Below are 18541 nucleotides of genomic sequence, written 5' to 3' on the forward strand. Positions count from 1 at the left end.
TTTATAGGTGTGCATTCTTTTTTGATTAGAATTTGTTAAATTCCATAAATATCTAACTTTTTGATATATTTTTTGAAAAATGTTAGTTATAACATTAAATGTTAATCTATTATAAACCAAAAATTGATATAGATTCTTCCTATGTCTAGTTTTTTTATATACGTGATCTGCATTACTTGTTTCAAGCTATTTTTAAGTTATCTTTAAGATTTAAAAATATATCATAATATGAAATATGATTTTTATGTTTTCGGTATTAATATATGTAAAAAAAACTAATGTTTATCCTTATAAGTATTATAATATTGATTTTTATCTCTACCACTATGATGATGCCTATAATCATCTGAATTTTTCCTTGAGATTGAGTAACTAGAATGATATGAATCCTCAGTACGCCCTTTATACGAATTCCCTGATTCGTTTCCCTTAAAAGAATAATTATTGCTTCTTTTTGTTGATATACTTTTAAATTTCTCTTGTGATTCTTTAAAAGTGGTATTTTTTTCATAGGTTTCTTTTGATCTATTTCTAGTTGGTTCCTCATGTATTATTTCCCCTGTTGCTTTATTTATTTTCAAAACAGGAACATATGTTTTATCTGCTTGTTTTTTTGTAATACCTTTTCCCCATGCTCCCAATTCATCCTGCTCTTTTGAATCATATTCTTTTGCACCAATACCTAAAAACTGCGCTCTTCGAACCATCCTATTAGGCATTTTTGTTTCCTGTTTATTTTTCCCAATACCTTCCCCTTCTTTCCATCCCATCCCTCGTAATAAAGCATTACCAAATTCCTCAACTGGAATATTTTCATAATCCTCCAATGTTGCCGGATCTGGCAAACACATAATATCTCGTTTATATAGTTCATCTTCTGTTAAATTTCGAGCATTTGTTTTCCAATCTGTATTAGACGTCATAGGTAATACAAGATTTGATTCTGTTTTTTGCCCCTCTGCTTCTGCTAATAATGCTTTAATAGCACATTCTTCCTCCGTATCTTTTGCATTAAAAAGACATGAAGTTGATGTATTTGATACTTCTTGACTTATTTTTTCAGATGGATTCTCTTTTTCTTTATCAATAAATGTTAAACCATATGTTTTCAAATCTTTTTCTTGGGAAATAACTCCTCCATTTTGTAAATACTCCTCGTTAGCAAGATATAGCTTCTTTTCACGGTATTTTAGAACTTCTTGACGCCAGTCTCTATTTTTAAGAGCCGGTATAACTAATGGTTCTTTCTTAGAACTTCTTTCAGGATTTAATGATAAAGCGCCAGAGTCATCAAATCCACTTAATAATTCATCTTCTATTATCTCCTCTTCTTCATCTGAATTGTTTTTAAAAATCTTTTTTTTTGTATATGTTAATGACTTAGAATTTCCCCATTTTGGGGCTATTTTTGTTGGTTGAAAAGATAAAGAAATTGGTTCTGGAGATTTATTCATTTCTAATTCATTTCTAATTCATTTTGAGGCTTTTAGCTGTTCATTTTTTCCTTAAAAACAGCATTTTTATTGACAAAATATTAAAGTTTTTATCAGCAAAAAATAGCGAAGTTGAATATTTTTAATCAAGAAATAATATAGAAATGTCTATAAATTTTATAGGAAAAAGATGAAGATTAATGTAATAATAAATTAGAAATAAAAGATTATTTTATCTATTTTTTTTTCCAAGAAAAATTTAAAATATAAATTTGGTTATAAAATAAATTACCTTGAAATTTTTATTTAAATTAGTTGTTTTTAATTGATAGGATTTAATATATGTGTTTTGTATTATTTTCTTTATATTATTTGAATTTTTTTCTGTAAAAAAGATTATGTTAAGCTTTTTTTGAATAAATAAAGAAATAACTTGAAATATGTCCATAGGATTATGTATTAAGAATTAAAATTCAACGTTATTCTGTCTTATTCTATACGATAAGTACATTTATTAGAAAAATGTATCATTTTTCACCATTTGTATGAATATTTGACATTTATATGTATGATATGTATTTATATTCGAAATAATAGCGTTTTTAATGTCTTATTTTCCAAAATAACTTAATTCATCTAAATATCTTGTTTTTTTTCAATAAACATATTCTCTCCTTCTCCTAAAAGTGTCTCCATTGTTTTTTCTATCAAAAATCCTAATCCCATTCAATTAACATTATAAAGACTGCTATTATCTACCAAATGCTAATAATGCTGTCTCATCTAGGCTTTCAAAAAGCTGTGAAAATTGATGTTTTGTACAATAAACTGAAATATATTGATATAATGACCGAAGTAAATCCTATATCATATTAATACCCCTCCAGCTATCCATTTCCATTCAAAAAACTACTGAATTCGGGAGCTGCACTTCTGGATCTGCTGAAACTATTTTTAAATGTTCATCAGGTCCACGAGGACGCTGTTTTTTTAGACGAGGATATTCCGAGCTGTTTAATGGCTTTGTATATCTATGTGGATCAAAAATCTTATCAGAAACTGCGTCATAGACATTTGCTTGTCGCTTTTTCATTGTTTATATTGATATAAAAATATCCGAGTTATTCAATTTGTGCAGCTTTTTTCTCTCTTAAAAATATAATTTACATAGAAATAATAGAAATATGTTAAGATTATCTTAAAAAAGTCTATTTTTATGCCTTTAAAGCTCAATTTATGTGAATTTTGGTAATTTTTTAGTCGTTACTATGACGACTTATTAAAAGCAGGAGAATAAGCAGCAGAAAAAACTGGTGAAAAGGTAGGTTTATATGTAGGTTTATATGTAGGTTTCATATGCTTAGTTATTTAGATGGATCGTTTCCTTTTTCTTCGGTCTCTTGGAGCCCAGTCGTCGTGTATTTTGCGCCGTATGCAATATTTAAGAAGTATATGGTCAATGGATTCAGAACCAGTTAAACGGTTTAAAAGGAAGCATTTTGGAAATATTCAGGCATTAGTTCTTGATAACAATGTAGAAAGATAGTGGGTTTTTTTTGATACTAGAAATTGTTTAAAATTGGTGTTTTTAGCCTTCTTTCTGGGGGAACAGAATCATTAGTATGTTTGTGGGATTTAGAGGGGGAAAAAGATAGAGAGGAGACATGTATAGATCCAATTGCATTTATACCAGTGTTAGTTGTTGTATTTTTTTTTTGAATTTTTATGGTGATATATTTTTGTTAGTCATTCAGGTCATAAATATGAGATTTCTGATATTAATTGGTGGTCTTTTGATCAAAGTTTATTTACAACATCATCATTTGATCATCTTGTAAAAGTTTGGGATACGGATACTATGCAGGCATTATTTTATTATAAATGATTTTATAAAACTAAGCTATATTTAAGGATGTGTGTTCATTTGATCTTGAAGATAAAGTATACGCTCATAGTTTGTCACTTATTGCAAGCCATTGCCTTATTGCATGTTAGAGTGATGGGTTTTGTTTTAGTATTAATTGAGTTTGTAGGTGGCACTGATTCATCATCGATTCGTCTTTGTGATTTAAAGACGGGCGCATTTACACATTCCTTGAGGGGGCATGAGGGGAGTGTTTTAACAGTTCTTTGGTCTCCTAGAGATGAGTATACTCTTATATCAGGTGGAAGTGATGGATCGGTAAGGCTATGGGATGTTCGTCGTGCTATTTCTTGTTTGAAATGTTTTCATCAATATAATTTACAGATCGATTTTGCAACCCAGAGGAATTGTTCACATAATGGCCCTGTAAATGGTTTAGGTTTTACAAGTGATGGTTTTTATCTTGTATCTGTTGGTCACGATGAAGTTATGAGGCTATGGGATTTACAGAATGGTTTGAATATGTTTATTCATTATGGCCAAAAAATTAAAAATACACATTTTCAGAAAACAAGTCCATATATCACTCATTCTGATGAATCTGAAACTCCACTTACATTATTTCCTTCTAACAATTCTCAAATACATATATTCGATTTATTTCATGGCAATTTAATTAAAACTCTTAATAGTATGGAGGGGAAAGTGTCATGCGTTATTGGTAAAAAATATTCAGCGGTATCTTTTTCTTCATTACTGATATAATGGATATTTATCTGTTTTAGGAATTTTATTCAGGAAATGATCATCAAATTTTCACATGGCTTCCAAAAAAACCCACTTAGTAAAAATATATATCAATTAAATATATTCATATGTTTAACGTTTTGTTGATTTTGGTTTAACAACTTATAGAATATACTGGAAATGATTATAATAATATGTAAGTATTTTTCTAGATATTTTTTTTTTAAATAGCAATTGATTAGATAATGTTTTTGGCAAAGTGAATGACATTTTGGATTCTATAATAACATTTTATGATCGACATGTTTTCAGTATAAACTTTACTAGGCTGGCAATTTTAATTAAAAAAATAGTTTTAGATAATTTACATAGAAATTGATATGGACTTTATCAATCTTTTTTTATCATTTTTCTATTTATTTAAATTATATGGATATACTGTGAATGTTTATTCAAGTAATTTAGAATTTTGACATTGACAATGTTTATCATTAAAGACATTCAAAAAAAATCTTCTAATAATAATTGGAAATACATCAATAAATAATGATTCAAAATGATTCTTAATAATCTGTTTTTACTTTTAAAGGTAATTTGGTTTGGTATCTTTCAAAAAATACAAAAAAAATAAACCATTAATTTATTTACTATTTAATAACATATATTCAATTATTTTTTTTCTCTAGTTAACTATGTTTTTATATTTTATATATTTATTTTTTCATCTTTTACCTTGTAACCACCTTAACAGCGACCAGCTGCAATATGCTTTTTCTCTTTAAACCTTGTGGATTTCCACCTCAGATAAAGAAGGTATTCACTGATTTGGAGATGTTTTGTATCATTTTTTAATGTATGTTTAGAAATGGTTTATTCCTATTCGTTGTTTAACACATTATGTTCCTCCTCTTCATTTACCTTGGAATTGGAAAAAAGAGGGTTTCCCTCCTTTATATTCTTCTAAAGGCCTTGAAATTGCTTATTTTCAGAAGCAGAAGTATCATATAGATGAATTAAATAAATATATTAAGGGTATTATGAGATTGGACCAATATAATGTTTATTGGTGATTTAGGCACTGTTTATGAGGATATTGGAGATGTTGAAAGTATTGCACATCAATCGGCTAATTGTGCATCTCATTCTTATATATATAATCATTCTTCACAAGCTTTTAATAATCATTTTTTTTTTTTAGGCTTAGTTGAGATATATAGTATTAGTGATAAAACTTATAATTATTTAGAAAGGTAAGATAAAAGGGCATAATGAGCCACCGAAGCACTTTTTAGAATATCTTAATTCAAGTTTTGGGGATTTTCATTCATTTAAAGAGCACTTTATTTATATAGCACTTTCAATATTTGGATCTGGTTGGGTATGGTTAGTGGAAGATTTAGTTCAACAACAACTTAAGATTTTTCCGACATTTAATGCAGGACAACCATATCATCAAAGACGATCTATTGCAATGGGTCTTTCTGTTGGTCAACCTGTATTAAATGATGCAGTAAAACATGATATACAAGTAGAGACATTGCTTGTGCCTCTTTTAGTTGTTAATTGCTGGGAATATGCATGGATACATGATTACGGTGTTTTTGGAAAAGAAAAGTATTTAAGATGTTGGTTTGATTGTATTAATTGGGAACTTGTGGTAAAACGACATGCTGACATATGGAAAACAAATGAAACGAATGATACGCTCTCGAATAATGCATAATATTATTTTTAATTTCAAATAATAATAATGTATGAAGCTAATTGATCATGGGGTGTTATTTCTTTGTAGCTTTTTTCGAATTTTTTAACAAATTATATATATATATCGTCTTGACGACACTTATGTATATTCATTTAGTATGAAACGGACATGGCTTGATGGTGTTTTGAATCAAAAGTTCCTTTTATACACATTTGTTGTTGTTATTACATTGGCAGTTACTGTTCATTTATGGTCTGACAAAATTTGTTTGCCAGGTAATTTTAAGAAGTTTTAAAACAATATTATTAAATCAAATATAGATGAATGGTCAGATGAAATGTTAAGAGAATGGCTTCAAAAGGTATAATATTGTTTTATTTTTCTTTGTTAATGGATATTTAATAGAATCATATTTTTTTTGAGGAAACGGATAGTAGAGAAGTTTTGATAGAAAAAGTAAAAATATCATTAAAGAAACAATGAATTGTAGTATTATCATTATCCAAGTGTGTATGGATATTTAGCAATGTGAATTAGTATGTATTGCTATTATCTTAAGGTAATATGGCATATATATGATATGTGTAAAAGTTTAATAAAGTTTTTTTTACAAAAAAAATCAAGAGTTATTTTTTACATATATAATAGATAAAAAATATGAATATACTTCTATGGTATTTTATTTAGAGAGTTATTTTATAATAATATTTAATTAATCTTAAAATATTTAATAAAATTATATAAAAAGCAAAAGTATGCAAATGATTCCTATTAATATATTTTTGCATGCTTTTGTTGTATATTATTATAACAAAAAATATTATTTTTGTATAAAAATATTTTTAGGATAGATGTACCCTAGCTATAGTCCACCTAAGCTTCAATCTTATGCTTAGTAGATCTGATACTTGGGTAAGCGCTTAAAATGTGTCTTTTGCTCTGGCACAACATCAGTGTCCTTCATCATTATAAACTTTGCATAAAGGAGTATCAGATTGTGCATAGAAAGGCTACCTAAGAGCAGTGAAATAACCATTCTGTACTATATCTATAACAAGTTTATCTATTTGAAAATTTCGTTTAAAAATATTAATATATATATATATATTAAATAAAAATAAGGCATGTAATGATTTCAAGATAATTAGAATTGCTTATTCATTGTGATTAAATATCTACATCTTTATTTAGATCAAAAATTTTCCATTGTTCTTCTTGTTCAATCCATTTTTTTTTTTCTCCTAATACTGTGATACTTAAATGTTGCTGTGATATTGGCTTAAGAATATATTTCTCCGATACTCGATATAAATCGTTTATATTTACTTGTAAAAGACGTTCTCTGTATCTATAAATATTTAATAAAGTATAAATTAATAATAAAATATTAACTGTTGGCGCATTTCATCACTTAAAGAATTGATAAAATAAGGCAATCCCTCCTTATCAATACTAATAGGAGCATCTAATGATTGAAATACGTTTAACTTGGCCTCATCGAGTTCTTTCTGAGTCCACTTGTGTTCTATAGCCCATTGCCCAGAATTTGCAAAAATTGATAATGTTCTTTGAGGAGTTGGATCTCGATAGCTATAGAATCCAAAAATTCCTTCCAAACTATTATATGAAGCTCCACTACCATATGCACCACCTTTTTCACGAATTTCTTTATGTAAATATTGCTGAGTAAGTAATTTGGATAATATCTGTATAACAGGCCCATCCTGATGTATATATGGAGTCCCTAGTAAACAAAGAGATACAAAATTAACAGAATATGGTAATGGAAAAAAAGCTTTATTGCCAAAGGACGGAGTAAATTGAGGAAATACATTTTCAGGTTTATGATCATCTAAATTTGCTGGAAGACTTGAGAAAAACTTTTCTAATTCCTTCTTATTCAAACTTATGTGTTTATCACTGCAAGTAATGAAAACTTTGAGCGATTCTTGAAAAAATGTGTATTTTGAAATTTCCTAGAAATTTATAAGTTCTTCTTTGATAACAATAATATATACCTTAAGTTTATCTACAACATCTAATAAATCCTCTTTCATAGAAAGTTTACTAACTAACTTTGCTTGAGTTATTCCACTCATTGTTTCTGAGAATTTCTTAACAAATTAATATAGATTTAATTAATAATTATACACTTACTCCTCCTAAAGTTAGTGAAGAAGCAGAAAAAGCACGTGCGTATGAATGCCCACTTTCTGAAAGTGAACTCATTATATTGCTATTATTAATAGATATTAATGATCTTAATTTTTTGACATTATCAAAATTTGTTTCCAGAAGTAATTTACGAAATAAATCATACATAGATTGTATATTATGGGACAAGCAATGACCCGAAAATAACAATCCTTCTTCTATTGTATTTAAATCTAAAAATTTAAATAATAAAATTTTAGAATAATAAGCCTTACCATTATATTTAGTACTAATGTAAGTAGAAACATTCAATCCTCCTGTTTTAAGTTTAATTTCATCTTCTAAGTCCGACATTGTTTGGGAATGAGTTCCTAAATTAGTCAAAACCTTAAAATATCAATTAAAATCTATTAATTCTTCTAATAAATCACCTCAGCAAATAATGGTAAGTAAGGCTTAAGATATTCTGGAAGATTATTTAAAGGATTAATTGCCCTGAAATATGTAATTTCTGTAGGAACAATTCTCCATTGTACATTCAATTTCCCAATTTTTTCATGAAATAATTCAACCTTAGAAATATTTTTTGCTATGTCATCAATTGTTAATGTTGGTAAGCATGATACATCTTCCTTAGTTTCTTGATTTTTCAATAATTCTAAAGCTTGCATTTGAATTTCTTTCTTTTCCTCTAAAGATAAAGAATTTACTTTAGTCATTAAAGACTTGGTTTCATTTTCAGATAAATCCTGCATATATGTCTTTGATGGCATCATTATAAATGAAAGTGAGTTTGTATTATTTAGTATATATTTGCATATTAATGATTTTAAATATTGATTATCACGTGTATAATCTCGAAATTTAGCAATAATTTCATTAATAGATAACATTAAAAATGGATCTGAATTATTGAACCACCCTGATTGTAAACTTTGCATTAAAGATATACCGAAGTTTGCTGACTTATGTTTAAGACTAAGCTCTATTTGATGAAGTATAGCATCTATTTTATGCTGTTCAAATCCCTTTTCTGCCACTTCTTCTAATACATTCCTAATTTCCAATTCAATCTTTTTAATATTATCTTTAGCAACGCCTTGAAGACCTATTGAAAATATTCCTGTTTTAAAACTTGTATCATAACCTGAATTTGGAGACCAATCTGACCCAAGTCCTGTTTCTATTAATCTTTTATATAAAGGAGAAGAATGTCCATCAAGTAATAATGAAGATAGTACACGAAATGAAAAAGTTTCAAAAACATTTGCTATATCGTTAGCAGAGAAAGAAATAGACATTTTTATTTGAGAGTCCGGATCTGATACTACATAAAATTAGAAAGGTTTTGAAATAATATGAACTAACAAGGATCAAAAGGAAATATATCATATATTCTTCTTGGTGACTTAAACGGTTCAATATTTTTTTGAACATTTTCAATAACAGTTCTATCAAAAGAAGATATTTTAGAATTGATAGCTTCTAAATGCTGGTCTAGAGGGAAATCCCCTTATAATTGTTATTATAAAAAAAATAAGTGAATGAATATTACCATATGTAAAAAATTTAGAATTTGTTGGATGATAATATTTTTTATGATAATTAACCAAATCCTCATGAGTAAGATCTGTAATGACTGCTGGATCTCCACCACTCTCATTTTGATAAATTGTATTTTTAAACATTTGCTGTTGATATCGAATATAAAACAGATAAGATGAGTTAGACTATTTAAATGTAAAAAGGTTTTCATAGAAAAATAGAATGAAATAACCATTTGGCCTTTCATTTCGTTATATACAACACCTTTATAAACGATAGGCGATTGTGGATCTATTATATATTTGTTAAAAAAAAATGTATAATTTGGCTTTGAAATAAGAAAAACCTTTTGGATCTTCGTTTTCTAGACGCCATCCTTCTTGTAAAAAGTCTGTTTTTCGAAGTTTTGGAAATAAAGTCGCATCCAAATAAATATCTCGAAGATTGGAATAGTCTATAGGATTCATTGTCGCAAATGGATACATTGTATGATCAGAACATGTAAAAGCATTCATAAAATTTGCTAAACTTCTATTTAACATCTTAAAAAAAGGATCTCTGACTGGATATTTTGCTGATCCACATAATGCTGTATGTTCCTACCAAATTCATTAATAATAAAATAAAACCAATTATTATTGAAACAAGAATATGAGGTACTCCAGAACTATTAGGCGGTGGTGTATGAAATCCTATTGCAAATACATTATTTCTATCGTTTTTCATAATATGAAGATGTTCTGCTCCTGTCTTTTCATGTTTTAATAAAACTGCCGTTAAATCAAGCTCCTTAATATATTTTTTCTGTTTTTCCTTAGAATACTCTTTTTCTCTATCAATATAACTACTCTTTCTACTAAATATCCATGTAGTTGATCGCCTACTGTCGGCAGCTCTTTTCCCTTTGAAATTACACATTTTTTCCTCTTAAAAAAACTGATACATGAATTTCCGCAGAAATGCTGAATTACTCTTCTTTTTATATTCATCCTGTATTATTTATTGCATTTTCTCTCTTTTTTTTATAGTAATATCTTGTCGCTGACATTAAAAAGCGGGTTGACTATATTTAAGTTAATTTTTTTATACACCTTTTATATATAATCAATTAGCTTTCAATGTCCTGCCCAGTTGTAGATATTAAAGATCGACCCCATAATGATATACTTTTACTCTTTGATGTAGATGGTACTTTAACGCTTCCAAGAGATGTTAATATTCCTTAAAATAATAATTAAATATTAAGCAAATCATTAGATTATTAGCCAAGAAATGTTTGACCTTTTGGTGGAGTTAAGAAAAAAAGTAGTAATTGGATTTGTTGGAGGAGGTGACCTTGAAAAGCAGCAAGAACAGCTTGGACTTAATAAAACGCCAAGTAAATATTAATAAGCCATAATCATTGTATAAATCAATTTAAGTTATTGACATGTTTGACTATGCATTTCCTGAAAATGGATTGATAGCTTATGAACAAGGAAAGCTTTTAGAATCCAAGGTATCGGTTTTTAAATATTAATTGATAAATATCCAATCTGTAATAGTCCTTTATTCGTCATCTAGGCGAAGAAAAGTATAAAAACTTTGTCAATTTCTGTTTAAAATATATTTCTGAATTAGATATTCCAATTAAAAGGTAATCCTAAAAAAATGATCAATGTTATTAATAGCTCATTAGAGGAACATTTATTGAATTCCGTAATGGAATGGTAATATTCATTATACTGAATATATTTGAAAATATCTAGATGCTCTTTTTTTATTGTAAAGATAAATATTTCCCCCTTAGGACGTAATTCAACAAAGCAAGAACGTAATGAATTTGAAGAATATGATAAGAAATATCAAGTACGAAAGGAATTCATCTGTGCTCTTCAAAAAGAATTTTCCGGTTATGGCCTTACTTTTTCAATTGGTTTGTTTATGTCTTTTTTTTTTTTCATTTTATTCAATGTTTAAGGCGGTCAAATTTCTTTTGATGTTTTTCCTATAGGTTGGGATAAAACATATTGTCTAAAACATCTTCAGAATAAGAATTTTAAGATTTATTTCTTTGGAGATAAAACTCATGAAGTTTGTTGATTTGATCTATTTAGAGTTGATTGATTTTTTGTTCATATAGGGCGGCAATGATTGGGAAATCTACAATAGTCCATTGACAATTGGATACCATGTTAAATCCCCTAAGGACACTGAAAGAATTCTTCGTGAATTATTTTTTAGCGATGATACTTTTTCTTTATAAGTGCTTTGTTTTTTCCTTAATTGCTAATATCTACTTAACTAAACGAACATATGCCAATACTTTATAATCAGAACTTCTTTCTTCCTTCATAAATACTTACCCAATGCTCCTCCTCCTGTAACAATTCCAACAAGCCATTGAAATGTTTGAAGTTTGATTGCTTCTGCTTGTGTTTTTATATTATTGATTTCATTTTCAATCCGTGTATCCGTTTCTTTAATCTTTATCTCATGCGCCGTATATTCATCTCTAATTCTTCCTTTCTCAAGATTTAAATCAAGACGTACATTAGAAAGTGTATGATTGATTTCTTCCCGGAAACTACTCTTTAATTTCTCAAGATCCGCTGCAATTCTATCATATTCCCGTCGTGTAGATGTAATATCATTCTTTTCCAATGTCTGAAGCTCTGAACGAAGCTGTGAAAACTCCATTTTTTGCATGCAATTGATCTTTTAACCATTACATCTGTTTAAATCATTTTGGGACAGAGATTCTCAATTTTTCTCTTAAAAAAACTATTCCACTAATCTCCTCTTCCCATTAAACTACATACCCTTTCTTGTTCCTCTTTTGTTGCCATTGTTTTTGTTAAATCATGAAAACTATCATTTATACTCAGTTATACTCAAAAAAACTCCCTTAAAATTACTCACTTCTCCTCCATAACCGCATGAAGTGCCTGTACAACTGCAAGACTCTGTTGTTTCGTAAATCCCTCCTTTTCAAGCTGCTTTACTAGCTGTAATGTATCAAAATATTTACGTGCTCTATAACTTTGTGTAGAAAAACGATAAACTGGCCGTTTAAAACTATTATAAGGCCTTGAAATACTCTGTATACCACGTAGAATACCGAAAATCCCCTGTTTCCACTGAATCATAGCTTTTAACTTAAAATCCTCGTATTTCTTATTATATCGATTTCTGCTCTAAAATAGAGGCTTTGAAATCCAGGTATAAAACCTCTTTATTTCATGAATTATAGACATACTAATTGTTTATAGGAAGGTAATATTGTGCAGATTATATTGTGTATTTTTAAAGCCTAAAAACAGAGTTAAGACGTATAATAAGAAGGAGATATTTAGGAAAAGCAGAGTGTAGAAGAAGAAAAAATGAGAGTTCAGATTATTTTTGGCAAGGAATTAGTATTTCATGAAGGGTTATGTAATATTTGTAGATGCTTTGGATGAGGGCTTTCCAAAGATGGCATTACAGATGTGTACAAAAATTTTGAAAAAATCACCAGAATCGCAGATACACCAGGCATTAAGCTCATTATCTCTTGTTCGTATTGGGAATTATGAGAAGGCGTTGGAAATTTCTGAAAATTTGAGGAAGAAGTTGCCAATAGATGAAGATGTTTTAAATGTTCTGCAAATTGTATTTCAAGAGTTAAATATGGCGGATAATGCAGTTGAAATGTTTGAGAATGCTTTAAAGAAGAAGTCAAATGATGAGGAATTTGTTAGGAATTGGTTTTTTTCTATGGTAAGGACTAATAATATTCGTGGACAACAAAAGGTATTTAGAGTGTTATAAGAAATGTATAATGATATTTTTTTAAGGCAGCAATGAGCCTTCAGAAGATTTTTGGAAAGAGAAATTATTATTATTGGGCGGTGATGTCATTAGAATTACTTAAGGTGTGTATATATTGAATAATTATTAATAAATATATATTTTGTAGATGATAAGGATGAATGAAGGAGAAAAAGAGTTTTTTCAGACACTTTCATATCGATTGATTCTTAAAACGATTGAAGAAAATAATAAATTATATGGATTATCTTCTTCAGAAGAATTGCATTTGTGTATTAAAGTTTTATTGTCATGTAATAAGTTAGAGGATGCATTGGGGGTTTTAGAAAGTGATATTTATAAAACGTTTATAGATGTTGATTTTCTAAGGATTAAATTGGATCTTCTTTTTGAATTGAAAAAGTGGGAAGTTCTTTTTTCTCAATGTCGTGATTATATAGAGAATGGGAATAATGATTGGAAAGTTTTTGATATGCAGATTAAGGCTGCGATAAATTTGGCGGAATCTAATCCTTCGTCTAGGTTTGTCTTGATTTTTTTTTGATGTCTTAAATTGAATTAATAGCATACTTTTGGATTTAGCAAATTATTATAAGGAAAAGAAACAAAAATTTCCATATTTGCGAAATTTGGGTCTTGCTTCTTTAAAGTTATCTTTTTTGATCTCTGATAATGGCATAACTGATGATAAACTGAATTCTTGTATTGAATATTTTGAAATATTTAGTTTAAAAACTTCATGTTTTGAAGACTTAAGGCCATTTGTAGAAAAATTAGAAAAAAAGTATCAAGATCAATTTTTAATGCATATTTTTGAGTTTTGCAAGGCTAAAGTAAATGATATGGTAATTATTTCTTTTTTTTTTTAGTTAAAATATTAATGATAAAGAAAAAAAATTATATAGAGGTGTTAAAAAATGTTAAGAAGTTCGAATATCTTATTAATTATAACGAATTCAAGGATGAAGAGACATGTGTTGTGTTTTCATTGCAGCTAGTTAAGGAGTATGGAAATTCTTTATTTTTGGATGATAATTTAAATATCACTGATAAACAATATGGGGATGATTTTTTGATTTTATCTGTGCATGTTCTTATTAATGCATTTTTTATTGGAAGTATGAATTTGTACATTATGTTTGAAATCTATTAATTTTTTTGCAGACGATCAGAGTTATCTTATACAAGCGATTTTGTTTCTAGAACTTGGGCTTCTTCATAGTAAATATAATTTTCAGTTTAAATTGTTGTTGGTTCGTTTATATTGTATGATAGGTAAAAATTATTGTTTTTTTTTTAGGAATTGTTAAACATTTTAAGGTGCATTTTCTTTAGCACTTTCTACTTATCAGTCTTTATCAATTAAACAAATCCAATATGATACATTAAGCTATATTTTTATGACAAAGTGTTCAAATTATTATCCTTCAAAATCCCTTCAGAATGAATTAAGGATTTCAAAATATATCTATATATCTAATATTAAGGAAGTTCCTGAAATGCTTGTTTTAGCTTATAAAAATGGTTCATATTCAAACATTGATAATTTCATTGAATTTGCAACTAGACTTAATAATAGTATATGGAGACATATGTTAAGACACGAATTATTACATTTGTCTTATTTAATAGACAATAAGATTTCTGATGAAATTATAGGAAACAATGGTAATGAAATTTTGGATTATAATTTATTTTAATTAATGTTATATTTTAGGTTTTACTCAAGAAGAATATTATGACAATAGAGACTTTACTATAATGGTTGATTTTGGTACTATTAATGATAAATCCAAACAAATAAAAAATAGAGTAATTTCAGTACCTGATGTATTTTCTAAGATTTAATATATTATGATTAATTTTATTTAGGAAAATTGGCTTAAAATACAAAATTTTAAAATGTCTTTTGTCAATTTATTGATATCTGGTACTATTGAGGATATAAAAGCAAAATCTATGTCAGATGAATGGCTATTAGATGGATTAAAATTTGATACTTTGAGTGAATTTGAAATGGAAATGATGTTTCTTTTTAAGACGTTTCTCTCTTTTTTGATTCAAGTAGCTGATCAAAAGGCATATGATATTGAAGAAAATAGACTAAAAGAATGGATTGAAAAAAATCTAGTTATTTCACTTACAAATGTTTCAAACTATAATGATAATGTATTAGAATACTTCGTTTTTTTATTAGAGGTAAATTTATTAATCAACATATTTTAAAGTTTATGCTTTTTAGAGTTGTAAGAGTATATTAATATTTGGAAGCTTTATCAAAAAATCTTTCAAAACTTTGAGAAAATTACATGCTGAAATTAAAAAAATTGAGGAAGTTGTCAGAAATTTTTATAAGGATATCATTTTATATGTTTCCTCGTTGAAAGATAAAATAGTTATCGCTGATTTTACTAAATTCGTTGTTTTATTTGAGCCAAATCTTCAATTATTTAAGGTAAATATAGTATAAATAAATATAAATTTTATAGATTTTATAGATTGATAAACATTTTATTGAAACGAGATTAGAAAAGATAAATGATAGCAGAAGAAATAGTTTAGATAATCTGGATAATATTGTATTTAACATGAAAACCTAAAAAAATATTAATATTTTATATTTATATTATAATTGATTTAACATACGAAATATGTAAAATATATCCATTAATTGTTTATTCGTACATCAATCAGATCTCCATTTTCGAAATCATAATAAGAAATAGATAAATTGGGTTCAAGGCATTCGCCTTCAAATGTTAATATAATATGAGCATTGGTATCAATATTTCTAGATGCTTTAAATGTTTCTATGAGTTTAGAAATAGTTGCGCTTGCATCAATCGATAATTTTATACTTTCGTTGTTTTTGTCTCTTAAAATTAGTTCAATTGGCGGATCATCAATAATAATATATGTCATAGACTTTAATGTTTTTTCTGTAGAATTAGAAAAATCAAGTATATCTTCGTCTTTTAGTCTTTTTCTTTTTTCTATTTCACTTATAAGGTGCTTGTATTCCTTTATGGACATGGCATCTGTATTAGTATTAAGAATTATATTGTTTCAATTGATGGTATTTACCCATTGTAATTTTAGGACCATATTTTAACATGTTAATTCCTTTTGGTGTAACTGATTCAAATATTCTTTTTTCTCTAAATACTAATACGATTTGATTATAATATGATTTATCAAGTTTTTTACAAGAACAAAATGAGTCTTTCATAATCCTGAATGCTTGATTTCCATGTATTTTAAATAAAACTGGTTCTTCCCAGGATTCTGGAAAAAAATTGTCATCTGTTTTTATATTTCTTTTTCCAACCACTGTTATTTCAAAAATTTCTATCTTTTCATTATTTTCTGTAAACTCTTCCGCTTCTAGTTCTATTGTATCTGTATTTTTTATATTATTTCTGATATATTGGTCACATGTTTCAATATTCGAATTATCACAAACATAGAAATTATTGTTTTCCTTTTTTTTTAAATTATTTTCCTCTTTTCCAGACTTTATATTGATTTTTGCTTCTTGTGCTAGATTCCTAAACGTTTTTAATATATATTTGCCATAAACATAATCTTACATATACATACGGTGTCCTTCTTGAATAATTTGTTTAGATAAACGAGGAGGCGGCGTAAGACTAATACTTCTTTTTCTATGAGATGGCGATGATGATGATGATTCTGAATGAGATTTGTCAGCTGTTTTTTTGTGTGTATTTTTATGAGTTTTCTTTGAAATGTTTATTGATCTATTTTTTTTCAATGATTCCTTAACTTTTGGAGAAATAATAATTGATAATTCTTCTACATTTTCTGATGAAATACTTCTAGGTGATGATAGTGTATTTTCATCTGAAGAAAATGTTTCTGATGATGATATTTGTGTTGGATCAAAACTACTTCAAATTTATAGATATAAAACCCATAAAAAATAAATATACCTAAAATCATGCTTTCCATTGTCTAATATATAAAAATCAGAGGTGTACAATAGCATCTTAAGGTGATTTCTTACAATATTTATATTTTATTTCTGTAAAGGTTTCTGGACCTTTAAATGGGGCTTTTTTTCGGCTGAAAAACATGATTTCTTCATCATATTGTTCTTCTATCTTTCTGTTATCTCTTTTTCCTTGAAATCTGCTTGTTTTTATGTCTTTTTCCCCGTTTTTAGAATTGAACATATGATGATGTTGAATGTTGTATAAAAATATATGGAAATAGTTTCAATAAAGATATTATTAGATAATATATATGATGTTTGTGTATTTTTTAAAAGGTATAATTTCTTCAAGTGTTTACGAATATTTTTGTTTATTAGTATGAATAAAATATATTAATAATAAACAATTAAATCTTTATGTATAAAAATGTATTTTTATAAGTTTATATGTAGACTTTGGCTTGATATTTTGTATAAAAAATGTGTTTAATGGAGAATATATGATTTGCATTTTATTTGTTTTTGTTTGATTTTATATGTTAATTCTTTTACTTTTTAATGAAATGTATGATGAGATATCTTCAAAATAGTAGAGATTTGTTCTAGTAATATAAATAAAATGGGAATAAAATATTTGTTAAATTGATATATATATATATATATTAATATATATAAGCAAGATATTAGATATGAATTTTTATTTTATCAATTATTATTTTGTATATATTTAAGAAAATATGAATTTATGTTTACATTTATATTTTGAACATTTTTTAAGATATATTTTTATATCTTGTTTTTAAAAATTTAATTGGAATGAGAATGAGATTTTTGTTTTTTTTTTTAATTCTCATAGATTAGAAATATTTTTAAGTATGTAAAAAATGGAAAATATGTATTTTAATGATATTTTATCAAGTTTTAAGAATATTTTATTGACTTTTTATAATAATGTTTTTATTTTAATTAAAATCCTAAAAAATGATAGAATTATATAACTATTTGTTTATGTTAGATTAAAAATTTATAGATTTTATTAAAAATGATAATTGAAACTATGAATTTAAAAAGATATTTTATTATTTTAAAAAATTTTTGGGTTAGGAATGGATTATTAATATCTATAACATTCTTTTTTAATGGGAATCTGGCTGATTTTATACATATTTATAACAATTAAAATATGATTATTGGTATTTGAAGTTTTTTAATTGAAATATGTAAAATGCATAATTGTGATGTGTATCTAAAAACTAAATATTTGTTTTTAAAGATAATTGAAAATATATTTAATATTTATATTGTATTTGTTGGTTTTAAAAATTTTAAATTTAAAATACATTTCTAAG

At 26.7% G+C, this 18541-nt stretch overlaps 10 protein-coding genes across 10 annotated transcripts; 5 read left to right on the forward strand and 5 right to left on the reverse strand.

Annotated features, from left to right (window-relative positions):
• Window positions 1–232: 232 nt before the first annotated feature.
• Window positions 233–1500, reverse strand: T552_00594 (hypothetical protein). Its single transcript, XM_018369205.1, has one exon. It carries the CDS (start codon window positions 1452–1454, stop codon window positions 276–278), a length of 1179 nt encoding a protein of 392 aa, XP_018226907.1. The 5' UTR covers window positions 1455–1500; the 3' UTR covers window positions 233–275.
• Window positions 1501–2024: 524 nt separating this feature from the next.
• T552_00595 (hypothetical protein) lies at window positions 2025–2572 on the reverse strand. Its single transcript, XM_018369206.1, has 3 exons — window positions 2347–2572; window positions 2193–2295; window positions 2025–2149 (listed from the first exon to the last, which is right to left on the reverse strand). The coding sequence occupies exons 1-3, from the start codon at window positions 2524–2526 to the stop codon at window positions 2070–2072; spliced, it is 363 nt and encodes a 120-aa protein (XP_018226908.1). The 5' UTR covers window positions 2527–2572; the 3' UTR covers window positions 2025–2069.
• A 233-nt stretch (window positions 2573–2805) lies between these two features.
• Window positions 2806–4142, forward strand: T552_00596 (hypothetical protein; the record flags this gene model as incomplete). Its single annotated transcript, XM_018369207.1, has 6 exons — window positions 2806–2978; window positions 3026–3127; window positions 3180–3273; window positions 3345–3423; window positions 3467–4035; window positions 4083–4142. 6 exons carry the CDS (start codon window positions 2806–2808, stop codon window positions 4140–4142), a joined length of 1077 nt encoding a protein of 358 aa, XP_018226909.1.
• A 622-nt stretch (window positions 4143–4764) lies between these two features.
• On the forward strand, window positions 4765–5813 carry T552_00597 (hypothetical protein). Its single transcript, XM_018369208.1, has 4 exons — window positions 4765–4857; window positions 4908–5076; window positions 5120–5247; window positions 5291–5813. Exons 1-4 carry the CDS (start codon window positions 4810–4812, stop codon window positions 5765–5767), a joined length of 822 nt encoding a protein of 273 aa, XP_018226910.1. The 5' UTR covers window positions 4765–4809; the 3' UTR covers window positions 5768–5813.
• A 47-nt stretch (window positions 5814–5860) lies between these two features.
• Window positions 5861–6277, forward strand: T552_00598 (hypothetical protein). The gene is made up of 3 exons (XM_018369209.1): window positions 5861–6024; window positions 6070–6110; window positions 6155–6277. The coding sequence occupies exons 1-3, from the start codon at window positions 5907–5909 to the stop codon at window positions 6230–6232; spliced, it is 237 nt and encodes a 78-aa protein (XP_018226911.1). The 5' UTR covers window positions 5861–5906; the 3' UTR covers window positions 6233–6277.
• Window positions 6278–6916: 639 nt separating this feature from the next.
• On the reverse strand, window positions 6917–10366 carry T552_00599 (hypothetical protein; the record flags this gene model as incomplete). Its single annotated transcript, XM_018369210.1, has 11 exons — window positions 6917–7097; window positions 7142–7725; window positions 7768–7863; window positions 7907–8136; window positions 8179–8290; window positions 8335–9230; window positions 9272–9415; window positions 9459–9633; window positions 9681–9739; window positions 9795–10047; window positions 10094–10366. The coding sequence occupies 11 exons, from the start codon at window positions 10364–10366 to the stop codon at window positions 6917–6919; spliced, it is 3003 nt and encodes a 1000-aa protein (XP_018226912.1).
• Window positions 10367–10566: 200 nt separating this feature from the next.
• Window positions 10567–11693, forward strand: T552_00600 (hypothetical protein; the record flags this gene model as incomplete). Its single annotated transcript, XM_018369211.1, has 8 exons — window positions 10567–10659; window positions 10706–10826; window positions 10870–10946; window positions 10993–11084; window positions 11127–11157; window positions 11219–11363; window positions 11409–11521; window positions 11571–11693. The coding sequence occupies 8 exons, from the start codon at window positions 10567–10569 to the stop codon at window positions 11691–11693; spliced, it is 795 nt and encodes a 264-aa protein (XP_018226913.1).
• Window positions 11694–11723: 30 nt separating this feature from the next.
• Window positions 11724–12576, reverse strand: T552_00601 (hypothetical protein; the record flags this gene model as incomplete). The annotated part of the gene is made up of 4 exons (XM_018369212.1): window positions 11724–11752; window positions 11794–12145; window positions 12250–12298; window positions 12350–12576. The coding sequence occupies 4 exons, from the start codon at window positions 12574–12576 to the stop codon at window positions 11724–11726; spliced, it is 657 nt and encodes a 218-aa protein (XP_018226914.1).
• Window positions 12577–12808: 232 nt separating this feature from the next.
• On the forward strand, window positions 12809–15837 carry T552_00602 (hypothetical protein; the record flags this gene model as incomplete). The annotated part of the gene is made up of 11 exons (XM_018369213.1): window positions 12809–13219; window positions 13264–13341; window positions 13386–13759; window positions 13803–14082; window positions 14127–14355; window positions 14402–14512; window positions 14558–14905; window positions 14955–15067; window positions 15110–15436; window positions 15480–15692; window positions 15736–15837. Exons 1-11 carry the CDS (start codon window positions 12851–12853, stop codon window positions 15835–15837), a joined length of 2544 nt encoding a protein of 847 aa, XP_018226915.1. The 5' UTR covers window positions 12809–12850.
• Window positions 15319–17433, reverse strand: T552_00603 (hypothetical protein; the record flags this gene model as incomplete). Its single annotated transcript, XM_018369214.1, has 6 exons — window positions 15319–15833; window positions 15884–16275; window positions 16322–16785; window positions 16834–17145; window positions 17191–17212; window positions 17265–17433. The coding sequence occupies 5 exons, from the start codon at window positions 17431–17433 to the stop codon at window positions 15905–15907; spliced, it is 1338 nt and encodes a 445-aa protein (XP_018226916.1). The 3' UTR covers window positions 15319–15833; window positions 15884–15904.
• Between the last annotated feature and the right edge of the window lie 1108 nt (window positions 17434–18541).

Source organism: Pneumocystis carinii, assembly GCF_001477545.1.
Source record: "Pneumocystis carinii B80 chromosome Unknown supercont1.3, whole genome shotgun sequence".
Classification (NCBI taxonomy): Eukaryota; Fungi; Ascomycota; class Pneumocystomycetes; order Pneumocystales; family Pneumocystaceae; genus Pneumocystis; species Pneumocystis carinii.